General features: G+C 38.5%; 1 protein-coding gene across 1 annotated transcript in view; it reads left to right on the top strand.

Moving 5' to 3' along the window:
- PTPRN2 (protein tyrosine phosphatase receptor type N2) overlaps positions 1-18,125 on the top strand; it is a 635,829-nt gene that overhangs the window by 222,758 nt on the left and 394,946 nt on the right. The window contains exons 5-6 of the mRNA XM_036405382.2: positions 4,072-4,234; positions 17,598-18,054. Coding sequence (XP_036261275.1) covers positions 4,072-4,234; positions 17,598-18,054 — 620 coding nt within the window. The remainder of the gene's footprint in view (positions 1-4,071; positions 4,235-17,597; positions 18,055-18,125) is intronic.

Here is an 18,125-nt window from a genome sequence, read left to right as displayed (position 1 = left end):
TGACTGATTGTATTTTCAAAGTCAAATTCTTCCAAAACATACCTATGATTGAATTGAAGTCCATAGATTCCTAGTGGTAGTTGCAAAATTTTTTCAGAAAGGAGAGATGCTTTCAAGTTCCCATGACAGAAAATAATGTTGGGACATGGCTTGAATGGTATTTGGATCTTCATGAACTGCAGTATGTGGTTTGCATATACTCCAGATCCATTTCTTTTCTGGATTACTTTTTTTCTGGAAATAAAATGCTGTGTAATTGATACTTCCCAGTGTCTTCAACTGCATTTGCCTCACTTTTTTTTTTATTTAATTCAGAGACTTTGACCCTGTATTTCACATGTTTGCTGATTCAAAAGCATTTCTTAAAATCACAGCACTATTCAGAAGTGCAGTAAGGTAGAAACTTAATGTCTAAAGAAGATAGTGATCTAAAGATTACCATAAAGGTGATAACAACATGTGGTTGAATCCATAAACATGTTTTCACTGCTTAGGTACACAAAATGTCAGTATTGAATGGATTACTCTCAGTAGATGGTATCAGAAATGATCTTCAATATCTTCTGGGGATTTTTTTTTAAGAGAGTGCCTAAAATTTTTATTCATGAGAGTAAGACAAAATAGGCCAGATTTTCATGATACCAAGGCCATATCCTACAGTGTTCTCGATTTGTAGTTATATAAAAATAAAAATATATGAAGACATAAAAAGTTATTTAAGGTTTAGATTGAAAGCAAATGCTCACTTTTAGGAATCCCTGGTTTTAATAAGTTTTTGATGTTTTACATTTTTAACTATAAATATGCGTTAGAAAAAAAATGCAACATTTTGTATATTGATACTTCAAGAACATCAGAATTTCAAATGTGTTCACGTAAAGCAGTTCCTATTGTGGATAGATTTTCTGCAGTCACCAAGCTGTGCTTCTGAAAGCATTATCTTATGTGCCAACAGTTTAAAGCACTAATTGATTTTTCTGGTTGTCCATTTGCAACGTGTTTTGTAGGTCAGAGAACAGTAGGAAATCTGGTGTCTTGTAGATTCTGATCAAGTGTGTTATATGTTCAGTGTGCTCAGTGTGCTTGCTAAAATCTTATCAGATAATAATTAAATAATTTAAAAAGCAACTTAGAGTAGGTATCTAATTATCAAAGAAACATTATGTCGGGAAGACCTTTTATTAAGGGTAACGTGTGTAATAAGACAATATGAAGTCATACTAATGAGTCATTAATCCCCACAGAGCTGGTGAGAGCAAGAAAATAGACTCAGACACTTGAAAGGTAAATTGACTTAGGCTAAATTAGTGCATATAAAATCTGATGAAACAGAAGACATGGATTTCATCTCAAAAAAAAAATGCTGAAACTGGGAGTTTGATTTCAAGATGAAAGTTCTTTCTTTGTTGGCTAACTGGAGTGTACGTGGTATTTCCTGGGTCCTTATTAAATTTCAAAAAAACCTCTCTTGAAAGAGGGCTGAAGATAAAGGAAAAAAGTCCACTCTGCACAGAGGGAATAAATGTCAGTTGTGTTCATGGGTGCAATTAGGCAAAACCACAAACGTTTCCAGCAAACTTCAATGTATGAAATGGGGTATAGTATTATTTCTATAATAAACCATCATTAAGTCGGTAATAAGATACTCTCAGCATTTAAAAGGGAGGAATTTATTCTAAAATGTGTGGTTTCTATTAATTGGGGAACATTCCAGAAATAGCAGAGGTGCAGTGATTTAGATATTTCCACAAAAAAAGCTTCTAAAATGCTAGAGTTTGTAGGAAATACATAATTATTTCTGTATATAAATAATTATATGTGGTATTTTCTTTATACTCTCAAGTTCATTGTATGCAAAGTCATCTTTCAGAGCAAATGAAAACTGAAAATACTTCCAAATAAGTACACAAAAAGAACTCATCTGACAGTCGTATATCCTACTCACCCAATGCTTTTATATATTTCTTTCATACATTTTCCAATATGATTTGTCATATTTAAAATAAATACTTTAATTTAGTTACGATAATTGGTCAGTTAATGCATTTTCATTCTGAGTTAAAAAGGTGATATAGTGGTGAACTGCAAATATTTTTTAAAATCTTTCAGATGTATTCATAGTATCTCAATAAAGTTGTCATCAAATGAAATGTAAAGCTTTGTAGTCTTCTACATTTTAATTGTTTAAATGTTTACAGCATAAAATATTGCATCTAATGTGGAATGTAAGTATGAGTGCAATTATTGCCTCCATATGAAAAATGTGAAATCTTTGACCCCAGATTTTACTTCACCAACCAGTGACAGTGACTATGTATTGTAAATAATGGTTTGAAAGGCCAACTTCAATCCTGTCCTTTGTCCATTCAGTTCCCATTAGCTCCAGTGGAAATCCTTGGGGCAGAATTTGGTCTGGTTTTTTTTCTTTTCATTTTCCCTTCCTTTTAAAATTAGTGAAGAAAGCAGAAGATAGGTGTTGGAATTAATCAAAGGATGAAAGGTGAATGTTGGCAACTGGGATCCTTCCTATGAAGAGAGCCCGTTTGGATTAGTTCATCTCTACTGAAGCAGAAAGCACAGTGCTCAGGTTTTTCTGAAACTGCAGAATAGTTTTGGTTTGTCTTTAAGCTGAAAAGAAGGTGGATAATGTTACCTGCATGTCCACACTCCATCAGAAGGCAGAATTGAGAGCTCTGGAATAAGAAAAAAATGCAAACAGAATGAGGAGGAAGCAAGACTGATGGTAAATTATATCAAGTTTGCTGTAGTGCTCTGTGCAGTACCCCTTCTTTTTCCTGGAGTTTGTGTCCCTGGTGGGAACCTGCTGTTATACACTGGGGAGAAATGGAGGATTTTTCTGGTGTTTCAAGGTGAGCAAACCTGTGAGCACTGTTGGTTGCAGTGCCACCACAGTAAATTAGATTATTAATTACATTTATTAGTGTTAAATTAGTAGGGACACACTTTTGGTACAACTGTGAGCATGGAAGGAAGTCTGTTAATTTTTGATTAAAGTAATATAATTAAACCCCAGCTTTGGAAAACGATATAATGGTGCTCTCTCAGGCTGTGCCTCTACATTAGTGCCAAGATGTGGGCTGGTAGAATAAAATTTCATTTACAGTGGCACAGAGATGTTGAAAGTCAAATTCATTCACTGAGCTGTAAAGCTCTTCCACCTGGAATTCTTCTTCACTGGAGAAGTGTGTGGGCATGTGAGTAGGAAATGGTGACACCAAAAGGTGATTTCCCTCAAGCAGCTTCACTCACAGGGATGGAAGAGGGCTGGGAACTTTCTCTCTGCTTTCTTGCACAAGGAATGAAATAGTTACTGATGCTGACATTTAAATTATCATCACCATTTATGTGTTGTTGAGATAGATGAGGACAGCTGGTAATAATTCAGATTCATTGCACACAGCACTCTGAATCCCATATAAACACCTCCACACTGCCATCATTTAATCTCATTTCTAGCTTTTCTTTGCAAATGTCACCAAAATCTGTCTAAACCACTCAGGAAACACCACTATTCTGTGAATCCCAGGCACATGAGAAGATCAGAAGAGATATTTGTTCCATCTCATTATTCCCTTTTCAAGCTTTTCACTGGAGTTTACTTGCTCCATTATTTCTGCATATCCAGTAGTAATTCTTCTATTCTTTATGTTGATGCAGGGCCAAATTGGCATTGAATCTCATCATCATTCAGCAAGTTTTTTAAATCTTAGAACCATCTCATATTTCTTTGGGGTGCAATCTAATCATGTGCATTTTCTTTTTACAGGCATTTTCTTTGCTTTTGAATATGGCTTTGCCTTGATGTGACATTTTATTTGATTTACTCTAGAATCATTAACTTTGATGTATGAAATAAATTGTTAATAGTGCAAGATTTTTTGACTGCTTTTGCTGAAACATTGAATTTTCTATACTTTTCTGGTTGCTAAGCTTTTGAGAGACTTTCCTGTTATATGTATTGAACTACAGTGGCTTGCAGTGCTTTTTTAGTTGGCCACTTTGTACATTGGACAGGCTAGTAACTTTCTTTTCCTTGCTTTTGCTGTGCAGGACCTTGGGACAGAATGAAGATAATGAAAGAAATTATGATGTGGAAAATAATTTGAACTTGGCCAAGTCTCTTCAGCAATACCTTAAATATCTCAGAATTCTCTCCCAGTCTGCATCTAAAAATTTGTATCCAAGGAAGACAAGTGACAAAGCTTCTGTCAAGGTAGTATTTTTAATGTGGTTCTTACATTCTGTGAGTTTGGATTCCTTTTTCCCTGAGTTCTCATTTTTTTAAAATTTCCCCTCTGTCTGAAGACCAGGCATTGTTTTTTACTGCCTCCTCCAGTTGATTATCATAAATGCACTAAGTTTTCTCAAAATTAATCACCTTCAGTATTGTAAATGCTTCTGCTCATCAAATCTGGAGCATTTTACCCTAATTAGGGATGGATTGCATGTGATGAAGAAGGAAGAGTGGGATAAAGCTGGTAGCATTTTGATTGGCAGATCTGAAACCGCATCTGAACTACTCTCTGAAAACCTGGCTGAACTACCTTGTGAATTCTTGTTGGTGTTTATGCTGCTTAGGGTGCAATTCATATAATCTTTGAGCAGATTTTAATAATGGGTCTGATGAATTGTGCATCAACATTTCCTATTTCTTATTGATCATAAGGAAATCCTACTGTGACTAGTTAAGGTTCATATATACTTTATAAATGTACAGATAGCTGGCAAGATAAACCACAGCCAATAAATCTTGAGTATTGACTATGTCAAAAACTACAAACATGCCTGTTTGGGAACTAAAGCATTTTTTCCCCTTCCTAGAGAAAATCTGTCTCATTCTAAGACGCAACTTGATAAATTTATTAAAATTATTGCACAAAGGGGTTCCTTGCAACAGACCTTTATGGCCCTGTATCTTTTGCTCAAAAAGCAAAGAGTGCACTCTTTGATTTTAAAGAGCTAGGCTGCTGTTACAGAAATCCTTTACAAGAAAGTGTCTGTCCTATTTCAATGCATACAGTATAAATACAAAATTTGCCAAAAAATATACCGAAGTTTTAGGAAAAGTATCAGGTGAAGAGACTGTAGTGCAAAGCCAAACTGCTTTAGTTTAGTTCAGAGAATAATTCAGGGGTACCAAATCTGCAACAGCAACTCCTGGCAACAGCACCAGTTGTAGCAACCATTTAGTCATGGTTGTTATTGTTGTCAGAAGCACGACTTGCCAGATTCTGACTGACTTATTAGATACACTACTTGTGATTTATGGCACATAAATCTTATCTGGGGCAAGAGGAGCTTTCAGGCAGCTCTGAGGAGGGATCAGGGACCACCTTGGTGCTGCTTTTCCTCCACTCTCTCCTCCTGGGCTCTGGCTGCAGTGAGGATGCTCTGTTTTGAATCACTGGCTTTCAACAAAAACTTGCTCAAGAAGTGTTTCAGTGGGTCTGGTGTTGTCATGCAAGTTCATAAATAATCCATATGGCTGAGACCTTCTGTGGGGAAGCCTGCTGTGATAACACCACCCACCAACCTTATCGAGTGTTGCCATGGAGATGGGTACTCTGAAGCCTGGGGGAGTGGGATAAAGAGGAGAAAATCTGGAAGTGAAGCATGTAGAGGAGCAAGCGGTACACTTCTGTTTACTAAGGAGCATTTTGAAACAACAGACATTGAGTCAGATGTGTTACCTATAATTGAAAGTCAAAAAAAGAAGAAAAGAAAAGGAAAATTATTTTAAAAACTAGTGATCAGCTGTGAATTTTAACTGATCCTGGAGATGTTTCCCTATCCTAAGCAAATAAAGGCAACTGCTCTTGACTTTTTACTGCTCCAAGAAGCAGAAAAAAACTTGTAAAATTTAAAAACTTGAAAAGAGAAGGCAAAAAAGTGACTGAATGAGCTACCTCTGATGTGGTTGTACCACTTGAAATTGGAGATAGCTACCTTGTGCACTTTAATTGCAAGCTTCAAAAAATATTGGTACCTTATTTTTGTACTTAATATGTAGATTAAAAACCTACATTAAATAATTGTAGCAAGATCTGATCTTTTAAACTTTCTTGTCCTTTCCTAATCAGAATAAGCACAAGACAGAGGTACTTTACCCTACCTAGAACTGCAGCTTTTGGGCTTTGCCGTTCATAAAAATAATTTTCTTTCAAGTATATATTTACCTCTGTCACTTCATTCCTGCTGCTGGGGAGCAGGAGATGTAACACTGCTTTGGTTGCTCTGATACCTTACATGCTGTGAAGTGTAGCTGAATCTTGCAGAAATTTAGTGCTTCTTGACAGGCTTCCTGCATGGATTCAGGATCCAAGCCTGAGATCAGAGGTCTCTGGCCAAATGTAAAACAAAGGAAGATAAAAGATAAAGAGGTTTTAAAATATTCCTTATACTCTGAAAGTGTTATTTTGTATATTCACCTTAATAGATTTTACAAACTTGCAGTCTTCAGTTTTCCTACTGTCTTCCACTTGTATTGTCAGAATAAAACTACAGAGCTTCAAAATTACTGAATAGATACAACACACACAGTTATGCAGAAAGATGTAAAATAAAACACCACAAAACTTAAAGCAGGTAACTCTTTTCCTATTTCCCTTGCTCAAACAACTGTCAGCTTGAGGCTTGATATAACAGTGACAGAAATAACACTAGTAAACTTAAATAATGTGATTGACCAAAGTTCCTATGGTGTCTACCATTTACTGCAAGAGCTTCTTTGGGTGATTTTTGAAGCACTTGAAGATCATCACTAACTTAGAATTATTTCTCAGTATACAGGCAGTATCTGCTGCAGGCTGTAATCTGGCCAGCTGATAGTGACTCTGCCTGAAATAAATAATAGCAAATCAGAAGTTTGGTGTGTCTGTTTCCTGAGGGTTACAGTTGTAAAGAACATTTCACTTTAGTTCAGCTGAAAGGAGTTGTTCAGGAAATGGGCACTTGGTGGCATTTGTTACTTAAGCATTAGCTAGTGGGATTTTGTGTTTGGTTTAAGTCTTCCCCACCCACACTTTATGGAAGGGCTTTATGAAAGTTTTACCATTCCCAATGCTGAGTTATCAGTCATTGCGATTCCTTTTTACCAAACCTGGATGCAGTATGGAAAATAGCAAATAACCATGTGGAAAATAACAATAACCATCATTTTAATGAGAATTGGTTTATCTTAGCTACAGAGGCAAGAAATGCAGAGGCTTCAAATCATGTGTGGATTGCCCTGCCCTTCTCCACTGCAGCTGGAATAAACTCCTCTTATATCAGAGCACCCAAACCCCTGAAAACCCACTGCACTGTTGGCATTCCTACAGAAACTGAGGCTCAGGGTTTTGTTGGATTTGGAAGACAACACGTGGCTGGTATTGCTCAAAGGTTTTAAAGGAGAACTTGCTGCATTTGCTGCTGGTCTGCGTGCCTGTATTTGAATAGTTATGGGAGATTTTACTTGTGCTGCTTTCATCTGACCGAGAAAATTTTTTACTCATCACAGAAAGAGAATTTATTTGAAACCTGACCCAAATGTACTTCCTGCTGGACAGGCTGTAGGAATTAGGAAGTTGCCATCATGCCTGTGCTGTGGCTGTATTTCTTGTTGCAGAAATCTCATGAAGATTTCATGAATCTTCAGGCTTAAAGATTCATGGAATTGCTTTTTCTCCTTCCTCCTGACTTGGCTTCTGAGGGCTTCAGATAGGGTTGGTCCTACCTGCTGCTGAGGTCTTTGTCAGGCCAATGTGACATTCAGGTCCTTGTGGGTAGGACCCACAAGGGGAGAAAGAAAATTATATCAGATAGTATAGGAAATTTAATGAATTTTCTGTTGTTACTGTTTCTTTGTGTTTTAGTTACATTCATTTTTGTGGTAGACTTCTTGTGCAGATATTGTGATTACAGAAATCTCAATGTCTTAGGTATTCTTATACATATAATAGTAAAGATTTCTGGGAAAAAAAACCAGAATCTTTACATCAAAGAAGGCACAAATAAAGTTAAAGGCCTTTTTTAGAATCATGAGGGGGAAAAGAAACAGGTAAAGTGATGGGTTAGTGCCAGAGAGTTGTGGCTCAGCAGTGCAATGGTGCTGAAAGGGGAGAAGCTGCAAGTAATAATCATATAGATTATATAAAATAAAAATTCATATATTTGCTGGCCTAAAAAATCAATTGTTTGAATGTTTGTAATTGATGACCAAAAGAACTAAGATGTGTGATAATTATTTTAAAGAATTATTATTAATTTTAGAAAATCTGAGTGCATGAGTGCTCAAAAAGGTACTTTGAGCTTATCTGCAAATAATTGTTACTGTGATTAACTAGTAAGAAATTAATTAGTCATTGCACATTTCAAACTTGAAATTTAATTCAAAAGAGCAACACCTTTATTTATCTAATACCGATTTAAATACAGGACTGAATGGAGTTCATCAGAATTTTGACAAAAAGTAAAAAAACTTCCTGCAGTTTATACATTTAAATTCTATTTGAATAAAGGTAAAATTTAATATTTCATATATAAGAGACTATGTATAAAAATGTAATTCAGCTGTGCTTTAACACTTTCATAAAAACATTTCTGGAATAATAGATAAAGGAATGTCTCCTTGAAGCTACAGAATTGCCTCTCTGTTGGCATACTTATGCAATGATAAATGGTATCTGAATATTACCCAAACATTGGTGTATTCATTTACCTGCAGCCATTACAAAGTAGGGAAGAGCTAATGCCCCTGCTTCACAGACAGATTAGACAGATTTTCTGAGCTCATGCAATAATTTTTTGGTAAAGCGTAAACTAAAAGCTAAGCCTCAGATCCCAGAAAAGTATTTCACCTTTCAGCTCATTCTCTTCTTCATGGCTCTTTGTAGCAAAATAGAAACAATAAATCCTCCTAAAAAAGCCAACAAACACACATACACAAAAAACCCCCAAACTAACCAACAAGAAACCCCACAAAATCCAAAACCAAACCAAAACAACTCCAAAACCCAACAAACAAACCCCCATAAGCACTGGAGCAGGAATCATTTGACCATATAAAGATGTCTGCATTGGTGCACATCAGCCTAAACTCATTCCATGATCAATGGAGGGAAAAAGAGAGTTTTCAAGTTGTGATTCATCTGTTTTAATTTAAGTATATTAAATGAGATGCTGCAATTTCCATCCTCTTGGCCATTCTGCAGGAATCTGGTGTAGATTGCAATTTTTTCTGGAAGGACGCATTTAAAGCTCAAATAGAATCATGGCTACAAAGCCTAGAAAATTGCAATCATCTTGTGTGTGGTGCAAATACACAGTCACAGATCTGATGTGACTTATGATTTATTTTTTGAAAAAATAATTTAGCAAGGGAGCATTCTAGTGCTAGTATCATGCTCAAGTCTTAGATCCAACACGTACTTTTACCCTCAGCCTATCAGTTTATGCAGAATATAATGACAGAGTTTCAACATCTAACACAGAAACCACTATTTCCCTTATCACACAGGTATCTGGAAAGGATTAATTATTTTTTCAATTATTAGAAGATGCAAGTGCCATAGAAATGTTATTATAAATGATCTGTGTCAAGTCTGGAGTCTTATTTAAAAGAGCAGTTAATTAATTTCTAGTAATTCCCAGATCAAACATAGATTGGTATTTTTAAAATCTCAAATACTGACTGGATAATAAGATTTAGTTCTTTTTCAGACCCTTCCCTTCAAAATCAACCTTTTTTTCCAAATACCATGTGTTTGGAGTTCATTTCTGTGATTTTTCCTGCAGGTTTCCTGTTTGTCTTGCAAATATTTACTCCCTGTACTTCAGTACATTATAATTAGTAAATAGAAGATGATGGAGCTGATACAAATTTTAAAGTGCATTCTATATTTTTTCCATTATAATTATCAAATGGGAGAGTAGAGCTCACGGAAATTTAATATTACTTCATCTACCTCTGTGTGAGCATGTTGGTGTAGACATTTCAGGACAATGGAACAACAATTTCTTTATTTTTAGTGTGGGAAAAGATCTCAGCTGACCTCAAGAAATGGCAAATGGAAGGTTGCTTTTAATGGGGTTGTAGAGCACTGTTGTGGACATCAATCCTGTAGATCTCTATTCACTTGCATTTCTTAGGATAAAAGTATTTTCTAGATTCACATGTTGGAGTTATAAATATATTGAATTGGTGTTAATGTGCTCAACTTTTGGCAGATGAAGATCATCATGTTTCTATGAAATTCATCTTTAGATAATGAGATAGTTCAATATACCAGCATATGCCTACAGAAAATGTGTTTAAACATCATTCACTGAAACCTTGAGTAACAGACTTATTGGCATATGAGCAAAATGTTCTCAGGCAAGGGAAGCTGATACACCCTGGTAGATCTGTCAGCACTGATCACCAGGCTGCACAATTTCTACCATCGCTGTGGCTTCACTGTCACTCTTTGGTTCCTGCTGGTGGTGTCAGGGAGCTCTTGAATGCAGTGGCCTGGCAGAGGTAAAGATGCCCCAAGTCTTGTGTCCCCATGTCCAGGCAGTTGCCAAGTGGAGCAGGTCCTGCCAGGAGGCACCACAGGACACAAGGTACAGAACAGAGCTTCCCACCCAGGAGAATCGTTAGAAGTGGAGTTTGTTGAGAAGACAGGACAGACATGAGACATGGTCAGACAGGTCTATTGGTCAGCTGATTACATGCTGCCATTCCAGACTGTTCCTTTTTCCTAAACATCCCATAGCGTGCCTTGGGCAATGACAAGATGGCACCCAGAAGGAGTCCTGCATCCCTTAAGGAGTCCCACACCCCTGCGGATGTTAACCCCTTTCAGGGTGACCAGAGAGCTTTTTCCATCAATCATCTGGTGGGTGCCACTCCTGGACATGATGGCTGATGGCTCAGTGTGATGGCCCTGGATGGAGCCAGGGCAGGGGCCTGTCATGGTTTGACACTGGCACAGTCTCTCCTTTGGGACACCTGTCCCCACAATCTCTCCTTTGGGACACCTGTCCCCCCCATATTTTTTCACCCCCTGGGGCCGAGGGGCATCAACACTGAACCCTCTTGGTTCTGAGGCCATTGCCTCCCCCTAGAATGCAGTCTCTGTGTCACAAGGAACATGGTTCTGTCCATGGCTATACAAAAAGAGTCCAGCAAAAGCTACTCCATCATCTCTTCCCACTAGGATTCTTCTCTATTCTTCTACTATCTCTCACTCGCCCAGACCTCTCTCACACTGGCCCATTTCCTTCCTCATCTTCCACTCTATCTTCTAGGAAAGGTCAATGTTCTGTAAAGTTCTCATTCTCCAAAAAGGGGTTAAAAGCTCCTACAAGCGGCCGGCTGAACCCCCCCCTTCTTCTCCGTCCCAGCCATGCTGCCGGCACAGGCCCATGTTTATCAAGCTTCAAGGTTACAGTCCCAGGCAGCGGCTCTCTCTCTCTCTCTCTTTCTCTCTCTCTCTGTGTCTCTCAGGGGGGGCTGCCCGATGGCTCCCGGTGTCTCTCTCTTCCACCCTTCCACCCCCGGGCTCAGGCCTACCTCTCTCGGCCTCATGGCTTTCCCCTCCCCCTGCCCAGCCAGCAGCTGAGCCGGGGGAGAGACTCGAACTCTTTCCCGCCGGAAACCCAAGAGAACCCTCCCAGGGGAGAGCTCTGCTTTTAACCCCGTGTTCTCAGAGGCGTGTCCATGTCCCAATGGCCAGGTTAAATGCCAATATTAAAGTCTGAATATCCATTGGCCCAAACACAGCATCCCAAAAAACACATTTCCTGTCAAACCAAGGGCCCCTTGCCATCAATCAGGTTATTGGGGGTCATCCACCCTTCATTTTTCCCAGGTGTTTTAATCCTTTATGTGTGGAGACAAGCCATGTATCCTAATGTGTAGAGCTGACATTTTTTTGTTTATGATGAACTAATTGTGAATGCTGAGGAGAGACCACCCAGAACTTCTCCTACACCAAAGAAAATGTTTTGACCTATAGGATGGAGATGTGTCAGAAGGAAGGAGAAAATACAGCAGTTATTTATGAAAACTGAAGGCAATAAGTTACATCAATTGACGATAAAAATTATCCACATAGGAGACTCTGTTGTGGATAGTTGAAGGGTAGGCAAGTGGATATGATCATTCCAAAGGAGATCAAGAATGGCTGGGAACATCTGAAACTAAAAACTGATTTTATTAAGGAGTAACTTATACATAAAAGAAGCCAGTGTATTGTCCTTTCTTTTCTTCTTTTTTTTTTTCCCTTTTTTCTTTTTTGAAGGTTTTTTTGTTTAAGAGTGAAAGCCAAATCTCCGAAATTCTGAAATAAACTAACATTAAAGCAGTAGAGATTATTGAATGCTGTAGAGTCAGATTCTGGACAGTCCTGTTGCACTGTGGTTTCACAAGAAGGATTAGGAAATAAAGTCATGAATAGTTTCCATCAAAGCAGACTCTGAAGGCTCCTTTTGCTTGATCTAGTTTTTGACACTCTGAAGTACAGGATGCTAATTAACAATCTCTGCCACCTTCTCTGATGTAGTTCTTAAAAGGTTTCAAAGCTACTGTATTTTTCAGAAAGAAAATAGAAGATAGTTACAGAAAATTATCAATGAAATAGTAGCTCTAGTGAGATGACTGTAGTGTTGCCTGTTGCCATAAAGCTGTGAATCTGTGGAAAGGCCATGGCCTGATGCTGTCCCATCACTGCAGGAAGCACTGGTTTGGCCTCTTTTCCAGTTTCTGCATTCTGAATTAGTTTTCCAAATTCTTGAATATTATAATATTCTAGTATTATAATATTATAGTTAGTGAAAAGGCCATTAGCAGCTGGTAGAAAATGCCTTTGCTTCATTATTACTCAGACAATTGAAAATGTTCATTGGCTGTAGTCATTATTTTCAGATGAAGCTACCACTGGATTTGGTGCAGAGTATGTAAGGTCACGTCTACAGCATGCAGAACTTGTCAAGGGAGTTCCTCCCTTTCAGCTTGAACCTGGCTGGAAGCCTGCTGAGATACCCTGACAGGAGAGCACTGGGTGGGCACAGCAGCTCACCAGCTGCAAGAATTAAGGCTTTGTTGTCATAGGACTTGCTGCTTTAGCTGTGATGCTCTGGGGACAGAGCTGTGCTGCTTGCTCAGCCCTACCCCAGGGACTTTCATGCTCCATCTACTCCATGACACCCATTTGGCACTCAGGTTTCATTGTTGGGTGGATTTCTGTCAATTTAAAGGTGAATTGAGCAGTACAAATTCCCAGGCTACCTTTTGATTCAGCAATCAGGCAGTGCCCCTTGTGCTGGTGTTTATTTTGGGGGTTCACATGAGTACAGGTAGCTCCCATGTGAGTGAGTTTGCATGAGGCAAGAGTGTGTGAGTCACAGAGCATCTAGACTGTGTCTGGTACAAAAAACCTAAACTTCTTTCAATCCACACAGTGAGTTAAGCTCTGAGGTAATTTCATTTCTGGTAGTCTTTGGAAAATGTTATTTTATCCCGCCATAAAGATGGGCCTTCCAGTGTTTGTTGTGGTTTTATCTTCTAATTTCAGAGATCATAATGTCAATATCTCAAATAGTCACAGTAAATAAGAGTTGTAGGTGGAATCATGCTTCAACCAAATTTAGGGGGTAGCAAACATGGGTTAATATCTCAAATGCATCAAACAGAAAAACATAAATTAAATTGAGGGCAGAAGATTTCTTCGTGATGCATTTCAAAAGGATTTTTGTTAGCTCTATATGCCTTCAAGATTTAGCAAATGTATGTGCAAGAAAGGAAGCATTTTGTTATAAATTTGATTCCATTCTTTCTGCACATGGACAAAACATTCAAGTCAATCTGCCCTTTAGTGGATAAATTGTAGAGCATTATGTTTTATGTATCTAATCCTGCACTACTCTTTTAATTTGTATTTTTTAAAATAAAACATGTTGTTCATAGACTTTTGCATAGTGTGTCTGCATAATGTAATTTGGTGTGCCCTTCTGTGAATTCTCATGCAGAAAATGTCAGGTACTTACATACCTAAACCATACAAGACATTGCCCTAACGATGCCATCTTCAGAAAGATTAGTGTGTGTGGATTTTCTGTAATGTGTGAATTATTGAGATAGCTTATTTGAAAGGTGGTGAAGGAGAGGGAAACCCTGTGCAGATGGAGAAATAAGATTTTTTTTTAAACTGAGGGGTTTATCAATTCAGAATACTTTTCAAAGGCTTTGTATCAGTGACGTGAGATAATTGAACAGAACTTATTAAAAAAATGAAATGTTCCTCATAGCAACCAGGGCTTGTATTTCAACCCCTCTCAGTACAAACCATCTATATGGTAACTAGTGCATTCTTTATTCTTGTACATTGCACTTAATGTTTGTTTGGGGTGGGGTTTTTTTGTTCTATTACTGACAGTACTTCATATGAGTCATGTGTCATCAATCCAGAAATGTGTTTTCTTTCAAAAAATTCCAGCTCTATGTTTCCCTCTGCTTCTCCATAATGTCAGAAGATTCTCCAAAGGCACCAATATGGGAATTTACATTCTTTTCACTAACCATGGACTATGCCATTTAACTTTGACATTAATCAAACTAGCAATGTCCACCTTCAGGAGTGGGCTTTGCAAAACCCACTTCAAATAAGATAATCACGGTGCTCTGCAATTGTTATTAATAACTTGAGATGTAAATTGTCTCTGGATTCTAAATTACATATTACTGATATTTTTGTTCTATATTTTTCTGTAAAAATTAGATGGTTTTTTTTCCCATACCACTTAGGCAAACCCATAGTTTAGGATTATATTTATCAGTGCTGCAATTTTACTTGAATTTCATCTTGCATGTCACATGTACTTCTGGTGTTTTGTTTGAGATGGGAGCAGCAAGGAAGGGGATTTTTTTCTCCTGCAGGTGGGAGATTGCCATGCAGCTGTGAGACCCCTTTAATTAAAGTCAGAGTAAACTACATCAGAAGGGCTGCTGAGCTATCAGTGCTCTGCTTTAATTAGAACTGTTAATATTTCATCCCTTACTGCCCAAAGTGTGACCTGTCAAGCTGCTGAGAGGCTGCCCCTCCCTGACAGAGGTGCAGCTCTGAGCCCAGGATGGGCACACACTTAAATCCAATTTGTGCATGACCTCTTGGTGGGTTGGTGGTCTTTTCTTTGCTGATGTGCTCCTTGTCTGCAAGAACAGTAAATCACTGATCTGTTCATGCTAAAGGGTACTTGGACTTGTTAAATAGCTCATCAAAAGCCAGCCCACATCTCCTAACTCTAATCTTTCACATAGTTTGGGAGTATCCAGTAGTTTCTTCCCCTCTAACACTTACTAGTAAAGCTTAAGAGGCAAAATAGAGAGCTGGATATGGAACATGGATCCAAACTGGGGTGCAGTTACCAAGTTGGACTGAGCGATTTCTTATCTTTCCATGGCTGAATGGGGAATATCCTCTTGCCCCCGTTGCATGTCTCCCTTTCCCAGCTCCCTGTTCTTCCTTCCCTTGAGCCCAGGAGGTCCTCTGGAAGGCTGCAAGGCACAGAGAACAGCAGTGGGGAAGGCAGATGCCAGCTTATGTGAATTCTCAGTGAACTGCTCAGGGTGTCCTGGGCTGCTTTGTGTCATCCTCTGCAGCTTTCCTCACTCTGGAGTGAGTATCATTAAAGAGTTAATTACCCCAGGCAAAGACTCGTTCAAATAGGGAGATAAATGCATCTGACTGGAAGTTTTTCACATTTAGGCTTTGCTATTAAGCATGTAAACAGCGTTCAACTTGCATTTTGACAACTGGCTCCCCCTTGGAGCTGATCAGAGCAATGCCTACCCTGCAGCTGGAGCACTGAACCAGAGCTGCACTGCTGCTGTTTGATACAGTTCCCAGGGGACACTGAAATATTTCATACACAAAGCTGCTTGATCTCTAGCTCTCTATTTTTTGACACTGCTTCACTGCAGCCCAATTTCTTGGCTTTCAAAAAGCACATTTCTATGTTAAAGACCCACTACAGAAATCCAAAGCCTTGCCTTGGTAGATCACAAGCCAAAGTGCCTTTTGTCTCTCTAATAAAATTGCCTATACCATAATTCTATTTAAATCATGATATGAACCGTGGAATGAACCTCTTCAATCATTTCTTAAGGGGAAGAAAACCCTCTTGGAAAGAAATGGGTATGAACATGTATTGTAAAATCCACTGGCTGTCATCAGAAGAAATAAAATTGTTCAGATGGAGAGCAAAATTATTGTCCAGAAATTAGGATCTAGAAAAAATCTAAAAGTAATTCCTCATCTCTGAGGAGTTTATCAATCTTATTTTGGTTTTACAAAGTACATTAGCAAATACATAAATAATGATATTTCTGTCTGAATCCTTCCAATTGCTGTCCTCTGGAGTGTATAGTATCTTCACTCCCTCTGTATTTTGCAGCTCCCTCTGTCCTAAATCATTGTGTCATCAATGCACAGGGACACCAGTGATTCACAATAATTTATAGCAGTGAGAGCTGAAATAATCCCTGTCCAAAGGTTGCCACAGTGTGATGGAGTTTGTGTGACAGTTTAACCAAGAAAGCACAGCTGAGAAGCAGGACCCATCCTGCAGCACACATACAGGATGGGATGTAACCTCAGGGAATCATAAACAAAGAATCTAACTGGAATAATTCTGGATATAAGTAAACCTCTCAGTTCAAAGTTGTGTTTAGCAAGAACTGAAGAAAAATGATTTTTGAAATTATTTAGGAGGATGGAAATGGTTTGCTTAAAAATGAAAAGGCCTGCCTTCAGGTTGTGATCATAGCAAAAATGTCTCTAGGATTAAGTGATAGTAAAAAGAATGTCCATCTGGTGTTTCCATGAGAATAGAAACTGAAAATAGAAAACTGTACTGCAAACCCACCTTTCCACTTTTTATTCCCCAGAACTTTTTCAGTAAAAATGTGGTTTGAGCTTGATTGACATGTTTTTAACATTGTTGTTTAATTTGCTGTGGTGTTTTTCCTGAAAATAATACTTTAATTAAAAAACAATTTAAACATTGTTTATACTTCCTTTTCCAAAGTGTCAGATGATATATTTATTAGAGATTTAATTTAGTGGAAAAATATTTCATTTAAATTAGAACAAAGTACTTAATGTATGCAAAAAAATTGCTTTACTTACTTGGTGTTCCTTTAAAAATGACACTTCTGATTTGACATGCTAGTTTTTGGTAAGTAATCTGAAAAAATAGTAATTCTAACGGGTTAAGTAAAAACCAAAGGGAAATTGGATTTATTAAATTTCCTTTGTCTGTCTGAATAGAAATAGTTCACACATAGTCAACACTGAGTTATGTTATTCTCTCTCTAATCTCTTGCTCTTGCTTTCTAATAATTTGATGAACTGGATTTTTGCACATTAAGTAGTAGTGCCTGTTTGAGGCACACTTATCAGTTTGAAGTTTGCAGTTTACATTTGCATTACAAGTTCCAATTACTGTTTTCCTGGCTGGTAAAGCACTGAGGGTTCCACCTCAGATCCCGGCACAACAATAATCCCAAACCAATTCTGACCCCTTTCCTCTTGCCCACCTTCTGCTCTCTCTAGAGCTACATCTACAATGACCCTACGAGGTACTACAGGAGGCAGAACCCCAAAGATCCATCCCCTGCATCCCAATCCCAGCAGGAACTCCCTGAGGGTGCCCGTGGCAGGACGCTCCGCCAGCGCCAGCCGGACAAGCTCCCGCCGGAGCCGCGAGCGGGCCAGAGGAGCCTGATGGCCGCGCTGCACTCCTACATCACCCAGAACCTGTCTGCACACAGCAGTGAGAACAGCCCTCCCAGCAGGACTAAAGGCTCTCAGGTGTATGCTGGCAGCTTGTACTCCACGCAGGGCAGTGCTTTTGATGGAACTCTTGCCCAAGGGAAAGCGGAAGATTTCAAAATGAGGAAGCTGCTCCAGCCGAGGCCTGGGCCTGGAGCGCTGAGGCCGACCCCTGAGATGCTGAGTCACAAATCTGCTTCCCAGGATGATCCAAAGGACCCTCTGAGCATCGTGGATGGTAAAGTTGATATTTACTTATTTTTTCTCACAGACATATTTTATGAAAAATCCTTTCATTAGGTCTTTTCT

Source organism: Molothrus ater, chromosome 1 (genome assembly GCF_012460135.2).
Source record: "Molothrus ater isolate BHLD 08-10-18 breed brown headed cowbird chromosome 1, BPBGC_Mater_1.1, whole genome shotgun sequence".
In the NCBI taxonomy this organism is placed as follows: Eukaryota; Metazoa; Chordata; class Aves; order Passeriformes; family Icteridae; genus Molothrus; species Molothrus ater.
The sequence above is the reverse complement of the archived record's forward strand: the minus strand, read 5'-3'. Positions and strand labels throughout refer to the sequence as shown.